The 16,083-nt window shown below is 47.2% G+C and overlaps 1 protein-coding gene across 1 annotated transcript in view; it reads right to left on the reverse strand.

Moving 5' to 3' along the window:
* Positions 1 to 3,843: 3,843 nt before the first annotated feature.
* Positions 3,844 to 16,083, reverse strand: part of HUNK (hormonally up-regulated Neu-associated kinase) — a 58,977-nt gene continuing 46,737 nt past the window's right edge. The window contains exons 3-4 of the mRNA XM_078059822.1: positions 9,022 to 9,077; positions 3,844 to 3,983 (exon numbers count right to left, since the gene is read on the reverse strand). Coding sequence (XP_077915948.1) covers positions 3,844 to 3,983; positions 9,022 to 9,077 — 196 coding nt within the window. The remainder of the gene's footprint in view (positions 3,984 to 9,021; positions 9,078 to 16,083) is intronic.

A 16,083-nucleotide genomic window follows, 5' to 3' on the forward strand; every position in this document is an offset into this window, starting at 1 on the left:
GGAAACCCCAGGAGAGGAAGCACAACATAGTAGAAGTAGAAGCAGTAAAGAGTGACGATTTAAGATAAACTCTAGATCAAGCCAGCTTGGTCACATCCTGGCTCTATACCCCCTATCAGCGCCACTTGGGTGAGGGCCCAAGATTCTTCGGGCCTCAGTTTCCTTATCTGTAAAGTGGGATCACAGAGCACTCCCTTGAAGGGTTGTTAGGCAGACAAGATGAGTTAATACTTGCAAAGCCCCTGGAACACTGCCTGTCACTCAGTCCGAGGTACGTGAGCATTAGTAATGATCTTGGCGGGAGCAAGGACCGACCAAGGCTGCTTGGCTATTTTACTCCCTGCTGTGCACTCAGAATTCGGCACAGCGCCTGGCTCAGCACATATCTGCCGAATGAACAAATTGCTGGTAAGCTATCTGTTCCTCACGTGGCCTCTTTTTGCTTTTTAAGCTTTATCAATAGCAGCTTTTAAAAGGGGCCTAATTGATGCCATCCCTGTGAATTAGGCATGGGTCCTGTGGCCTCATCCCCTAGAGAATGTTCCAGGGTCAGCTAACCAATCTTGCTCCAGGGAAGCTTCATTTATTAGAATAAAACAGGGTGCTTCATGGCTAAACAGGGTGAGAATCTCTACCACAACTCCCCACCACGGGGCACTAGCACACGGAGTTTCTGGTCTACCTAGAGATCCCCCATCAGCCTCCAGAGCGATGCCACAATCAACTGAAAAGACCAAGGTGTGTATGGTGTGTTACTGTTTGTCAAAGACTTTCCCATACATTACTCTCTGGCACCAGGACTAAGAGTGAGGCCTGACGAGAGCCTGACGAGAGAATCATGGGGTCCCCAAAACTGAGAAATAGAGCACCTGGGGTCCCTAACTGTGGATTTCTTTCCCAAGTCCAGGGACTTGACAGGAGGGCCAGGGACAAAGTGTGAGCTTACACCTGACCCTCAGGCGGTGCTGCCTTTTGCAGCTGGTGCTTTCCATTTCCCCTTGGATTTCCCCAGACAGGAGAAATGATTTCTTCCCACCCTACAGTCAGCACAAGGGGTCGAGAGAGAGGTTCCACGCAGGTGAAACGTGCCCAGGACCTCCCCTGCGGCTCTGACAATCCACAAGGCTCCTCCCTTCTACCAACACTTCTAGACGGTGAGGAGCTGCCTGCATTGCCAGCCATGGAGTGGAAAGGTCCCCCTTCCTAGGCTGAGCCTTGTCACCATGACAACTCGTGATGACACTTATCCTTCGGTCCCCGGGAGAGCAGGGCCTGCTCTCCAGCTGCCGGCTTCTCTTCCCCATGGTCATTACGCCTCCCACCCCACCAGCTAAATCACGCTTCTGAACCTCTTGGCTTTTCAGGCTCTCTATGCTCCATAGCCTTTTTATTTATTTATTTTTTATTATTATTATTTTTTTTTTTGGTGCACAAATGGTCCCTTGTATAGCTCTCCATTTAGCATAAGTGAGTTCCCTAACTGTTAAGGAGAGAAGGTGATTATAGACTCTAACATTTATATTCATCCCTCAGTAAGTATTTACATGCACCAGACATGTGTGAGAATTCTTAAGCATTGAAAGGGACCAAGAATGGATTTCACCTCAAGTATCGACTCTGATCCATTGGCAGTACTTTCTGATGGCTGTGTTAAGAAGGATTCTGAGGCCCTCTGGGCCCAGAATAAAGAGCCTGTGAATCAACAATGCTGGCCAAACGACCCAGGGAACCTCGAGGAGAAGGCTTCCTCTGCCGGGGCTTCCTGCTACCACTCCCACCCACTCTGGGGGCCCCCCAGCACCCTCCCCCGGGGGCCATAAGCACTCCAGCTGTAGCCCTAACCACACCTCCTCTTGAGGGGTCGGGAAAGTCACCGGGAGCTCAGGCTTCTGGCTGAAGAGCCGTGAGTGCAAAGTGCATCTCCACCACTTACTCTGTAAAATGGGCACGAGAGAGCCTCACTGGCTGTCCTATGGATCAAAGGGGATAATTAACGCAGAGCACTCAGCCCTCCCTAGGAACGGAAGCTGACTCCCCACTAACCTGTGACCAGCTGCGCCCACGTCCCAGGAATTCTCTTATCCTCAGCATCTCATGCTGGGCTCCAGTTCCCCTCACCTCCCACTGGAACCTCCTGAGCTCCCTTCCCTTCTAGACCCTCCCTCGGGTTCCCTGGCTCTGTTTGCTTCCTCTGCCAACGGTAGCCCCTGACCCTGTAGCTTCTGTCCCTCCCTCCCCTCCCTCCTTTCTCTAGCCCCGGCTCTGCGCCCGCTGTCCTGCCCCATCGGCCTGCAGAGCAGGGCTTCGGGCAGGGGAGCCGTGACTATGGGGTGAGAGCCCGCGGAGCGGGGCGCAGGAAACACCAGAGGCTCCCAGTCAGCCTGTAGGAGGCAGGGAGGGCTGCCCAGGGGAAGTGGAATCCCAGAAAAGAAGAGGGAAAGAGAAGGTGTACAGGAGCAGGGACAAGAATCCCTGGGTGAGGGAACAGCACATGCAAGGGCTAGGAAACAACATGGAGCCCACTAGAGAACGGATGTGGAGAACGGCTTCCCACGAGGCAATGCGGCCAGGCTCAGGATTCAGTCCTTTATCTCGAGACCCTGGAGTTTGCCTGGTTCAAACCCCAGCTCCACCACTTAGTAGCCCCGTGACCTTAAGAAATTTTCTTAATGTCTCTTGCGATGGGTTTCTTCTCCCATAAAATGGGGATACCGGAGAGTAACAGTTTCACTGGGTTACCGTGAAAATTAAGTGCCATGGTGCATGCCATACACCAAGCATGTGGCAAATGTTAGCTTTTCTCCAGTCTGGACGAGGGATGTGTAGCAAGAAGGGAGAGAAGCAGGGCAATTCCAGAAATGTACCGAATCAACACATTCTGGGCTCAAATAAGCTGTCCTCATCGCCAAATTCCATCTTAATCAGGAGCCCACTCTCTGTCTGCAGCCCACTTCCCCTCAGTGAGGAACTTGGTCCCTACCCCAGAATCCAGGACCCTGCACGGCTCCCCGTCCCATTCACACCTGATGCTGAGGGGCTCACTCAGCGTGGGGACCGTGGGGATCCGGACTCAGGAACACTGCAGCGACCCCCAACTCATCCCTTCAGTGGTGACTGGGTTTGCCCCTGGTGGCCCACCCTGTGCGGGACACTGGCGAAGCAGACCCATAAGGTCCCCATCCTCCCGCAGCATCCTTCCCGACTAGGGAGACACACACTAAATGGATTCACAAGCCATAAAATGTCAGGCCGCCATGGGTGCTAGCGAGGGATTTGCAAGGGTGAGGAGACAGAATCGTGGGGGCCTTTCTGACAGGGAACTCAGTGATGCATTCTGCAGGGGGGGCACTGGATTAAAACTGGAATGTGGGAGTGGACAGGCCACCTGAAGAGCCAGGAAATGGCATTCCAGACCCAGGAAAGAGCAGGTGCAAAGCCCAGAGGTGGGAAAGATGAAACAGAGGCCAACGTGCCTGAGGAATCGAGAGCGGAGGGTGGGGTAGGAGACGCATGCGGCTTTCTTCTGGAACCAAAGGAAAGCTGCAGGACAATTTTAAGCAGGGGAACCACAGGAGTGACTCGTGAAACCAGAATGTGAGTTCCGTGAGCTCAGGACTTTGTTTTCTTGTCTCCCCAGCAACGGAAGGAATTTTGGCAAAAGCCTCTCTGGTGGTCTGTGGAGAACCGACCAGAAGGAACAGAGGTGGAAAGCCAGGCTCCAAAGAATCGCCGGATATCTATCCCAGAGCCGGTAATACAACACCCTTGTCATCGAATACTCAAAGGTTATTTCATAAGAAAGGGAGAGCGGACACGCCAGTTCCCTTTTATAAGCTCCATCACTCACATGGACCAGACATCGATTTTGGGGCCATATTTCTTCCTCGCGAGAAGTTCAGGTGCGGCGTAGGCTGGGCTGCCACACTGTGTGCTGAACGGGTCGGAGTGGCCCAGGATCCCTGCGCAGTTGCTCAAACCAAAGTCTGCAAACAGGGGAAGACAAAACCAGCTCCAAATTAGAAAACTGTGAAACAGAAGAAGGAAAAAAAAAAACAAAAAACCCCAAAAAACTAACAACCAGAGGGCAGCAGGAAAGGAAACATTCTCTCGGGCTGACACATCATTTAGCATCCCAAAGGAGCACCAAGCAGCTGCAGACCATAACCTCTGGATATGGGGTCTCGAGCCTGGAAACATTTTATATCAGGCCTCACTGTAAAATCCAGCTAGAGCTAAAAGTATGTTGAACCAAAACATATTTTCATCAAACCTTGCAAATGAGTCATCCAGGAAAAAGAGAGGCTTCGCTTTCTAGGACTAAAGGCAGGAAGAGAGAACGAGCAGAGGCCTCGGAGTCAGCAATCTGGCTTCCAAGAGGTCACGTGGGGAAACGCTGATGGAAGATCCGTTTCCTCTGGCTAGGGTCAGCGTCACCCCAGGTGACATGCGATCCCCCCATGTAGACTTGACATTTTCCGGCTCAGTGTTTTAATTTCATGCAAGTCTTTTAAAAATGCTCCCGGTGCATGTAGCGAAGTGTGGGGATTGGAAGAGGGAAAACTATACCCCTGACCATTTAGACAATGCTGAATGTTGGCTGGAACTCTAACGTCAGGAAGACAGCAATGAGAACTGGACTAAGCGACCTCCTAGCGTTGCCTTGTTCTTGGATGACGAAGGCAAATGGGAAAAGCAAAGAAGAGCCCGATGCATCCAAAGCTCGCTGGGTCCAGTACACCTTTTCTTTCCTGTTTACTTTTTTGATCCTCAGGATACTGCAACTGACAGGTAATCAGAGTTGTCAGCGTTCTGTCCCCATCTGATATCTTTCCTCAATCTTTGCTGATCCCCAGAATTCAGATCATCGCTTCTCCTTTGAACTTCAACGTGAGTATTACGGTTCTCGTCCCCCAAACAGGAGACTCTGCCCAGAGGGCCCAGTGGGCAGAGACTGGCTCCATGTCTTGAACAAAACCCTTGTCCTTTCTCAACCGGTAGGATTTAGACCTGCTTTCATTACTGCGTTTTCTCCTGGACTAACGTGCCTCCACTTGCAAGCGCCTGACCGCTATAACCGCTCAGGAAAGCTCGGGAACAGAGAAACACAGGACGGGGCGTGAAGTTGACTCTAAGTCCATCAAGGGACTCACACCACGGGTCAAGATGCACCACTAGAAATTCTCCCCACAGTCGCTGGCTGAGACTGTGTCGTGAAGGAGCTTTCCCAAACAGAGCCCCCTCCCCAAGACAGAGCTCCAAAAACTCTTCAAGGCTCTGGGCTTGGAGATGGAGAACCAGAACCTACCCTAAGGAATGGCAAACCACCAGGGGATGCTGCATGTGGACACATGTAACTCTTCCTTTGCTTTTGTTTTTTTATGATTCCATGTTTTTTTTCTCGTAACTTCCTTTTGCTCCCTACTCTTCCCCCCCACCCAGCCCCTGTTTCCTCCCCCCCTACGCCCCTCCCCCCCAGTCCACACCAGTAGGTCCCACATAACCTGCCCAAGAAGGCCCCTACAGAGAGCAGATCTCTGTGCCAAAGGATGTGAGGGCCCCTGTTCTCAGACCTCTCAGACCCCTGTAGATCGCTGACACAGGAAAAAAGGGGGAGGGCGAATATTTTTGTAAGAGGAAAAATCATAGCGTGCTTGAAATTGGATGGTTGCTTAAGTATGTTGGGTCTGCAAATCATCCTAAAGGAATTTTAATAAAACAACAAATGCATAAAGAGCACCATGGAATAAAGATTACATTGTTTGGGGGGCAACATTTAAAGGGAAGTTTCGCAGTCACTTTAGAGGCCCGATCTCCTAGGAGTCCCGTAAAGTTCTCTCTAGATTTCTGACATTAAATAAAGACTCTGTGTCTAATCTCAGCGGGGTGCCATTCACAGCAAAGGACTGCCTCCTTCAGGTCGCTCCCTCCACTCCTGGACTGGGGTCTGTTAAGAACTGCTGGACACCAAGAGGGCAGGGCGAGATAAGAGACCAGGTCACCCCCCCACCCTCTATCCTGCCACCACCACCCCCCACCCCGCCCCTCCCTGCTTCCAGGCAAGCTGGAGAACACAGTGCCTTGCCTTGTCTCAAGCACAGTTTCAAGAAGTTAAATTAGCAGCTGATCTGGTGAGGAAGGAGAGAAGATCTGCATTTTAAATGACTTAATGTTGACCTCACCAGAAGGGTTTCATTTAAAATATATTGTAGAGAAATAACCAGTCCTGTTCACACCCATAAGGGTAATTATTAAAATGTTACACACGTGCCTATAATTAGAACGGTGAAATTAGAGAGAAGTCCGCTTCCCGGGGTGTTACCCAGGTCTGCCCCAATTAGATCTGGTAAGTAGAGAAGCCCACTATCCTCAGAGAGCCGCAAAATGAATCTCACAAAATGCCCCAGGGAACGCTGCTGTGGGAAATTGAAGTACAAAACTGTTCTAAACAATCAAACATCAGACCACTTTTTCTGAAAGGGGGAAAAAAAAATCTTGATTAAATCAGATCTTATTCCCAGTTAGCTCTAGTTTATTTGAAACATGGCGGACCGGGCTTAAGTAAATTTACTTAAATCAAATTATTCCAAAGAAGGAAAACTATTATAGGAGGAAATGGAAATAGCTATAATCCATCTTTGAAAAATAACTAGGTAATTCCTTTGAAGAAAAGGTTCAAAGAGCTTTCAAGTTGCAAAAAGACAGTCATAGAAACATTGGATCCAAATGGCCCGACCCAGGGGTAAGAAAACGCACAAGACCCTGGGTCTTCCCTCCGTCCAGCGCCCACCACTAGCTTCGTGATTGACCCACTGGAAAAAATGGGGAAAATCGGATATTGGTAAACACAAGGCAATTCCCAGTTGTCCTCTCTGGTACTATAATGTCTCTTTGGATTTCAGGTGTGAGGTAGGCCTTTTGGTTTATGCTGGTCATGAGGGAACTGGGAGCCACATAAAAAGTTCAAATAACGGGAAATCCAATGATCAGAGCCTCCTTGCCAGCAGTCTTGGAAACTGTGGTCTCTGATACCTCATTTCTGACAGAACCCACTTGGTGTCCTGGGCTTGGGTGCCGATCCAGTGGCCGCCATGTTGAGCGGAGGAGACTCTGAGGCATGTGAATCCAAAGAGCCACCATCCCGCTCTCCTCAAGGGGAACTGTGGGCTCTCACGTATGGAGAGCATGTCTTCCTCTTATTGGCACAGGTCCTCTCTAAGACGGATTATCAGGTGGCCAATCAGTGAGCTACTTAGAAACGAATCCACTGTTTACAGAGATTGGTTCTTCCAGAATCTTCTGAGCACACTTCTAACCAATACAAAGAGCTGTGCTTTTCAACACTGTTCATTCCACAGTACATTTCTAGTGTCATACATGATCGTCTAGGGCTATAGCTTGGGAAGAAGGAGAGAGCAAGGCCCAAGGGGAAGGGAGGCAAGAGGGAAGGAAAGGGGCAACAGGAGCAGCACCAGGTTAGGAGACGGAACCCACGCCCTGGTGACCTGCTTCAGCCTCAGTCTGGATGGTGCACAGGGGAATTAAGTCAAATAATTGAATTATTTGAACTTTTACTATAATGGACAACCGGCCTTCATGTGGCCTGTTTTCTTACAATCTGTTGCCATTAGGGCAACCCTGTCTCTGTCACCTCCACGTTTTCTGAAGACAAGTTACAGGTCAGCCTGCCAGAGAATCTCAACAATCTTCTTTCCTCCATTCCTCGCCCCCCACCAGGACGGGCCTTTGTTTAATGACACAGATCCCGGAAACCAGGACCAGTAAGACATCCTACAGGCATTTCAACGTCTGTCTTGTTTTATGCCTCTGTATTTGGCCCTCGGGACAACCGAAACACGACAGTGAAATGACAGGATAAAAAGAATATTCTTTGAATTGTCCATTTTAAAGCATCTGATCTTTAAAATCTTTTGAGGGAAATTAAAAAAAAAAAAATGGTTTCCTCTTGTTAGTTTTCTAAGGATCGGTACGTTCGTTCATTAACACCTGTCGGCGGTGCTTAATCAGCCAGCCAAGGAGTCCGGTTTTGGGAGCCAGAGAATCTAACTGGTTATTTGAATGACACGTTTCAGAGAGTCTAGAGATGGTTTTTAGTAGTTGCCAAACAAAATTTCCTTCTCGGGTAGGAGAGTTAAATTCACAACGTTCTATTGATCCTTCTCTTTTCTCCTAATATAAAGCCTTTTTCAAGCCATTGAGATGGAAAAAATTACTTCCACCTGAGGTGGGAAAAAGAAAGAAAAGAGAGGAACCAATGATGATGCTCACATCTGGGTGTAAAAATGATGCCATGAGACTTTTGCCAAGAGCAATCATACAGGCAAACAAAAAGGAATTCTTCTAGAAAATGAGTCATGGAGTGAACTCGCTTATGGACCCTGAATTATGAACCAATTATGACTCACTCTATCCTGGAACTTCCTTCTGATTACCTTCCTTCTAAATTATCCCTCTGTGGGGATTTCTCTCTGCACAATTATACAATGGGGCTTCGATAAAGATTATAATAAAAACGGAAGGTTAGCTGGGTTCCCTTTGACTTCAGCGCTCTGATATTCATGGAAAGGGAATTAAGCCATGGCTAAGCTAAGAGTAGGACTTCTGAACTAAACTATTTTCCACTATTTTTAAGAAGTTTTATGGTTAACCAAAATAAAAATAACCCCTATAAAAATTAGGATCCACTTGAGTTTATGCAAAGCTGAAGTTTGAATAATCCACAGAACACGTAACCAACCAATACTTATTTGTAGCTGCGAAATTAATTTTATGGTCACTTTACAGTATTTCTACCTTCCTAATTATGTTTATTATTAAAATTAATTTTCATTTTCAAAACCATTATTAAATATTGGAAGTAAAAGGAGGTGGCCTAGAGTATTGTCTGGGATTAGAAATAGACCATGAATAATTTTCAAAGTCAATAATCCAGCAATAAATAACTGAGAATTGACAACACAACACTTAAAGGATAATCTTGCTTAAAAAAAAAAAAAGTCATACCAATCAGCTTGATGTTATTGTCTTCATCTAGTAGCAAATTTTCTATCTTCAAGTCCCTGAAATAAACAAAACCACAGAACATTTCAGATAGGCATTTGAAATCGTGGAATGACATTTCGCTTCTGAAGGCAAACGAACTGTTTGAGAGCTACTTTGAACCAGCCCAAAAGCTTCCTGCCAAAACTCCACAATCGATAAGTAAATATTTATAAATATGATACAATTAATTGCTGCAGACTGAAAAAGCCAAAGGATTTCAGAAAAACAGAGAGCACTGAGGGCAGAACACATCCTGAGAAGTTTCCGGAAGGAGTGGGATCAAAGCTGAAACTTGGAATTTAAATAAACGGGGTTGGGAGAGAATGGAAGAATCATTCAAGACAGGCGCTGCCCAAACAGGTAGGGAAATACAAATGTGGCCACGTGTTTGTGAGCTGGTGAGCAACACCAGCCGGGGGAAGGAACAGACTCGAGGAAGCAGCCAAAAAAAAAAAAAAAAAAAATTGAAAGCTAACATAATTTATCAGTCCTTCAAACTCCATGCATGGAGCCCGAGTGTCATCCACAAATTGGCAGGTGATCATCCATTTAAGCAAGCAGATATCATGGTGGGCAGAAAAACGGACTCCAAAGATGTTGGCTCCTAATGCCTGGTATTACAACCGAGTGAATGTTAATGTTACATACCCAAAAGGAATTAAGTTTGCAGATGGAATGAAGATTGTTAATCAATCTGTGGGTGACTCTGATCATTGACACTGAGGGGACTTGAAGAGTGGAAGGGAGAATTGCACTCAGGTTCATGCTGAATGTGGGGTGCCTGTAGGATCTGTGCGAGCCGACTGTAAGCTCCTAGCCGGCAGGAAACATGGCAGCAGGGAACATGGCGGCCCTGCTTACCACTGCACCCCCAGGACCTTTGCACATCCCAGGTACTCAGTAAATACAAATGAATCTACATTACCAAAGAGATCGTTCTGGATTTCAGAAGAAAAAAACGTGGGCAAAAGTATACATTTGGTCATCAAAACCATCTAAGTTGATGATTACAGAATAAGCATCTTTAAGCTGTCAACTCAGACACACCTTGAGTATTAGATCTATAAGAACATTCTTCTCTTACAAACACACACACACACCATGTTCCCTTCCACGGTTTTGAAACACACAGCATTTTTGGTCCAGTTTTTTTTATTTTTCCCACTTTTGAACAGAGGCACAGGCAAAAGAAATCCTTTTTCCTCATATCTCTACTGAAAAGAACAGAATAGTGAAATCATGATAAGCAAACAACACTACATCAAAGTGTGAGACAAAAGGGAGCAGTTGCTAGGGCTTTTAGTAAATGGAGAGCAGTGTCCCATTTCACGGGGACAGATGCTCACAGCTCGGTCCCAGCCGTACCAGCTCATCCTCTTCTCCAAGAGGAACTAGAAATCTGGATTTTATCCCAATTTTTAAACGCTGGCAACAAATTCACATTTCAAAACAGTAATAACCACCGCTGCATGGGCCAACCTTGCTGGCAAGACATGGCCTGCAAACTACCAATTTTCAACTTCAGTATGGCGGGGAGGGGAAGCTGAGTCTGGAAAGGACATGAGACTGCCCAGGGAGAGAATGTGGGGGAGAGGAGGGAAGTCAGGGACACTGCTGTCCCAGGAACAAGGAAGGGAAGCATTGGGAAGCATTTCAAGATAGGAAGAAGTCAAGTGCAGAAAAAGGTGAGCTCTTTTAAAAAGCGTCCAATATCTTTCAAAATTGGAAGGCGGCTGGTAGTGTTAGGGCTGGACACTTGGATGAGCAAGGAGGTCTGAGTTGAAACTTGCAGCTAGGGAATATGGATATCCCCCAATCCACATGCACCCACCAACTGGGAGGTGGGAGGAAGAACTGGATCCTTTCACTTGGATCCAGCTGAAACAATACACAGACTATTATAAACTATGTCAGCCTTGGGGCGCCTGGGTGGCTCAGTCGTTAAGCGTCTGCCTTCGGCTCAGGTCATGATCCCAGGGTCCTGGGATCGAGCCCCGCATCGGGCTCCCCGCTCTGCGGGAAGCCTGCTTCTCCCTCTCCCACTCCCCCTGCTTCTGTTCTCTCTCTCGCTGTCTCTCTCTGTCAAATAAATAAATAAAAATCTTAAAAAAAAAAAAAAAAACTATGTCAGCCTTTAAAGGGTATCATGTATGTCCAAATGCAGGATGACCCCAAATATACAATAATCTTCCCCTCATTTTTCCAATGGGAAGACTCTGTCCCTCAGTAAAGGCTTTTTGGAAAACAAAAGTATATAAATTTTTAAAATGCAATGGAATGATCAAACGACTATCTACAAAGCTGCACTATCATGTTTAAGAGCATATGCCATAACATTAACTTTAGAAATATTATTCCCACACCTTCACAGTTCATGAAACAGTGTCACTGAAACTTGTCACAGCCAGGACGAGGCTGACAGTCTTCGTGCCGTATTACCAGAGTAGCATGATCTTAAAGTTGACTGGATGTTTGTCACAAAACACTTTTTAAATCTCTTGCTGGTAATCTTATCACAAGCCATGTAAATAATAAGCGCCCATTTAAAATCTCTATATAACTTAACCACTCAGTGAATTGTTTTTAGAGTTGTCTCCCAAGCCCTCACAATGGTGAGGTCATATCGCTAGAAGTTATTATTAAAGCCATGTAAAACGTCCTGGCCTCCCCTTCTATCCATTTCCTTGGGAGGTTTCTCGAGCTTCCTGAGTCATAAGTGAGTCCAGGTGAGACACTTCCTCTTTTCGGAGGAGAACCAGGACATGCTCTAATCTGACCTTATATTCAAGCATATACGGTAATTCCAAAAAACCTGCATGCGCACACAAAACAGTGGGCCAGCAATAGCCCAAACTGTTACCCTGTGAAAACTGATTATAAAGCAGCAGTGCTATTTAAATCTAAAGGAAGGCCACAGTTTGTTTCTAGCGAAATTAAACCTCCTTCCCTGGAAAGAATGGAAGCCACACTAAGGCACTGAAGGAGAAATTTGGTTCAGAACATACACTATGGAGAAAAACAATTTAAAGAAGTGAGGTATAAGAAAGCAATTGCCAAGAATTATAAAGCTAAGCTGGATAATTCTGGGACCATAAAAGCCTAGAGAACAACCACAAGGATTAGAAGAATGATATAAATGGGAGACTAAAAATAAGAAAAAATGCAAAAGAAAAAAAAATGCCCACTTTTGGGAAATCGGGAAAATGTCATAAAACCAGGGGAGGAAGTATAAAATGTAATTATTAGGCAAAATGAAAAAAATGAAATCGGTTTTCATTTTTACCCACCGCATCCCATAGTAACCTACTCTAGCCCCCAAGGCAAATGCTCAGAACAAACCTGTTCACCGGTTGTTTGCCCCTGTATGACCCTTCTGTCAATGTGTCTAAAAGATTTCAGCAATAACCAATCTAACTGCCTAAAGATTCCATGACTAGTTAAAGGTGAGCTCCATTAGTCTCTGTCCAGGAGATGAGTGAACCTAATCCACCCAAATTAAAGGAATATTCGACTGCTTTTGGCTTCATCTAGTTCTACCTCCTGCCTTGTCTTTCGAAAGATATCTAGAAGCAGGGGGACAACATTTTCCTTCTGACTCGTTAGGAAGAAAGGCTTTAAAATCATATTTTTAGAAGTCCTTTTTGCCTAGGTATTTGCTCAAAAGAGTCAAAAATGTGTGGACATAAATGTTCCTAGCAGCTTTATTCATAATTGCCAAAACTTGGAAGCAACCAACCTGTCCAGTAGGTGAATGGATAAACAAACGGTGGTCCACCCAGACAATGGAATGTTCTTCAGCAATGAGAAGAAATGAGCTATCAAGTCATGAAAAGCCAAGGAGGAAGCCAAATGCATGTTTCTTTTTTTTTTAAAGATTTTATTTATTTATTTGACAGAGAGAGAGAGCATGAGCAGGGAGGGAGGAGCAAGGGCAGAGGGAGAAGCAGGCTCCCCGCTGAGCAGGGAGCCCGATGCGGAACTCGATCCCAGGACCCTGGGATCATGACCTGAGCCAAAAGCAGACGCTTAACCGACTGAGCCACCCAGGTGCCCCAAATGCATGTTTCTAAGTGAAAGAAGCCGGTCTGAAAAGGCTACACACTGTGTAATTCCAACCATAGATCCTCTGGAAAAGACAAAACTCTGGAGACAGTAACAAGATCCCTGACAGCCTGAGGGAGGAGGAGGAGGTTGAATAGGTGGAGCATATTTTTTTTTTTTTTTTTGAGTTTTGTTTTTTTTTTTTTTTTTTTTAAGATTTTATTTATTTGAGAGAGAGAGTGAGAGAGAGAGAGAGCACAAGAGGGGGGAGCGGGAGAGGGAGAAGCAGACTCCCTGCTGAGCAGGGAGCCCGATGCGGGACTCGATCCCGGGACTCCAGGATCATGACCTGAGCCGAAGGCAGTCGCTTAACCAACTGAGCCACCCAGGCGCCCTGGAGCATATTTTTTTTATATAGGTGGTGAAATTATTCTTTATGATACTGACATCATGCATTTGTCAAAACCCACAGAACTATACACCACTGGAGCGAGCCCTAATGTAAACTGTGGACCTTAGTTACTAATGATGTATCAGTATCAGTTCATCAATCCTAACAAATGTCCTGCGCTATTAACAAGATATTAACAGGGAAAACAATGTGGAAGGGGGGATGGGAAGGCATGTGGGAACTCGACAGTTTCAGCACATTTTTCTGTAACCCCTAAAACGGCTGTAAAAAATAAAGTTTATTAATTCTTTAAAAGTAGCTTTTGGGATTTTTTCCCCTTCCTAGGAGATCAGTCCTAGGAATGTTATGGCTACAATCAAGTGGCCTCACCCAGGATGTTCACTGCCAAGGGAGCATCCTTACCCCTGAAATTAATTATGAGTCCCATTCAGCACAGTGGGCCACTCAGAGCCTCTGCCCAGCTAATCGACAATGACCAAAGAGGCCACAAAATATTCCCAAGAGACCACAGAACTGAGAGACACCTCTTTGAATAATAAAAGAGGGATGAATCTATTCACAAGGTTTTAGTGTGAGCGTATCAAGAAAATACTGGTAGGCCTCTGTTATCCAGAAAACCTCCCCGTGGTCCATGTGAAAAGCACTGTACTTACACTAGTTTCACCACCAAGAACAAAATATTTGGCTCTGTTAAGTGTCAGATTTGACATAGGGGAAGGGAGGTTCTGGACAGCTGACTGGTTCGCCCCTGATGGAGGCAATACTCAATTTCACAGTAATGCTCCTGGATCAGATTAATCACTTTATAGAGGGGAGAGAGAAGTAGGAGGCTCTTCCCACGGTCCTGCAGTGTGAGGAGTTTCTCCTTGTGGCAGGCAGACTGGAAGTTCAGAGTAAACTTGTAACACAGGAAAAAAAGGGAAGGGAAGAAAAAGGCCCCTGGATGGGGGGAAACAGCTTTTTCCTGGGCCAAAGGAGCTTCAAAGAGGAGTCAGGACAAGCAAGAAAGGGGGGACAGGGGGTGCCCTAATATAAGGGGGCACCAGAGGATCGGGTTACCTGGCCAATGCTGGGGCGGGTGAGGGGGGGTGCATGTGTCTTGGGAATTTACTAAAGGAAATTACCATGTGTCTTGGGAACAAAGGAGGGAGCCAGCCCAGAAAAGGCCTCCCAGGGTTCAGGCACAGAGTCTTCTCTGGAAACTGGGCAGTTCTGGGAGAAATGCCCAAGGGTCTCTCTTCACAGCGCTCTGCAGACCTGACCTTGGGTACCCGGGTGTATTGTGCTTCGGGAAGGGGGAGACTGGGCGAGGTTGGTGGGTGTTTCTCCAGAGACTGAGAGGACCCAAGGGGGAAAGCCCTAAGCACCAGCCCTTTGTTCTAGTTTATTTCAAAAGAACAAGCTCCAACAGGACTAACAATTAAAGGTTCACCCACAGGCTACCAAGCACACCCCTCCGCCCCCCCTGCACCTACTCATTCACCCACACTCTCCTTGCGTTTCTTGAATGATGGAATCTCTAAGGTTTGGAGGCTAGCCACCAAGAACTCCAGTCACAGCCCTCCCAGACAGAGGGGTGTGTGTCAGGGAGGACCCCGTTGCCATAACAAATATACGGGGCCCGGTGCTCAGGGGGTGAGGGGAGGGGAAGCAGCTGCTGGGCGCCTTCAAAACAACTGCATCCGGGAGCAGTACTGGGGAAGCGTAGAGCGTGAGTGTGCATGTGCGTGCGTGCGTACCTGTGTGTGCGTGCATGTATGCGAGAGTGTGTGCTTGCATGCGTGTGCGTGCATGTGTGTATATGGGTGGGGTGGGGCTGCACATGTGCACGTGTGTGTGCGTGCACACATGTGTATGTGGGTGTGTGTGTGTGAGTGTGCATGTGAACACTGGGATGGGAGCGAAGGAAAGGTCGGGCCCCTAACAAACCTCAGGCCTAGACGAAGGGACCCCAGAGTGCATGCCCCTCGGGTGGAGACGGAAGATTAGAGTGAAGAACTGAGCGCAAGGCACAGCCGGGGTTCAAGGCCGCGGAAAGCAGGCGGTGTGAGCCGCGGAGGAGCCAGGAAGACCCGGGGCAGAGGCACTGAGCACAGTCTCAGGGCAAGACCCAGCAGCTGGGGACAAGGACAGACAGGCTCTCTAACTGACCAGCCTGTGGCCCTGGGCAAGTCATTTAAACGTCGAGCCCCTGATTCTGGTGCGAAAAACGCCGTCCCAAGAGTAGCCGCCTGGCAGGCCCTGAGCAGGAGGAAGTGGGAAAATGTGCCCAAGCATTTGGTGGCCGCTCAGAGGCTAACCAGGAAGCTAACCAACCGCTAGCAGAGACGAGGTGAGAGGCTGGAGCCGAGGATAATAAAGGTGCTAAGACAAGTGCATTGCAGAGCCCAGAAAAGGCTTGAACAGGTCATTAATCAGGTGATAAGCAAACAGCACTGGGGGCCATCAGCCCTCAAATGAAAGATCAGGAAGCAGGAGCCCAGAGGGTGTCCAGAGCAAACTCAGACAGGATTAGGCCTGGAGGAGAAATTTGGGCCTGTGGAGATGGATTTTAGCAATAAGCTAAGAAT

Source organism: Halichoerus grypus, chromosome 1 (assembly GCF_964656455.1).
Source record: "Halichoerus grypus chromosome 1, mHalGry1.hap1.1, whole genome shotgun sequence".
Classification (NCBI taxonomy): domain Eukaryota; kingdom Metazoa; phylum Chordata; class Mammalia; order Carnivora; family Phocidae; genus Halichoerus; species Halichoerus grypus.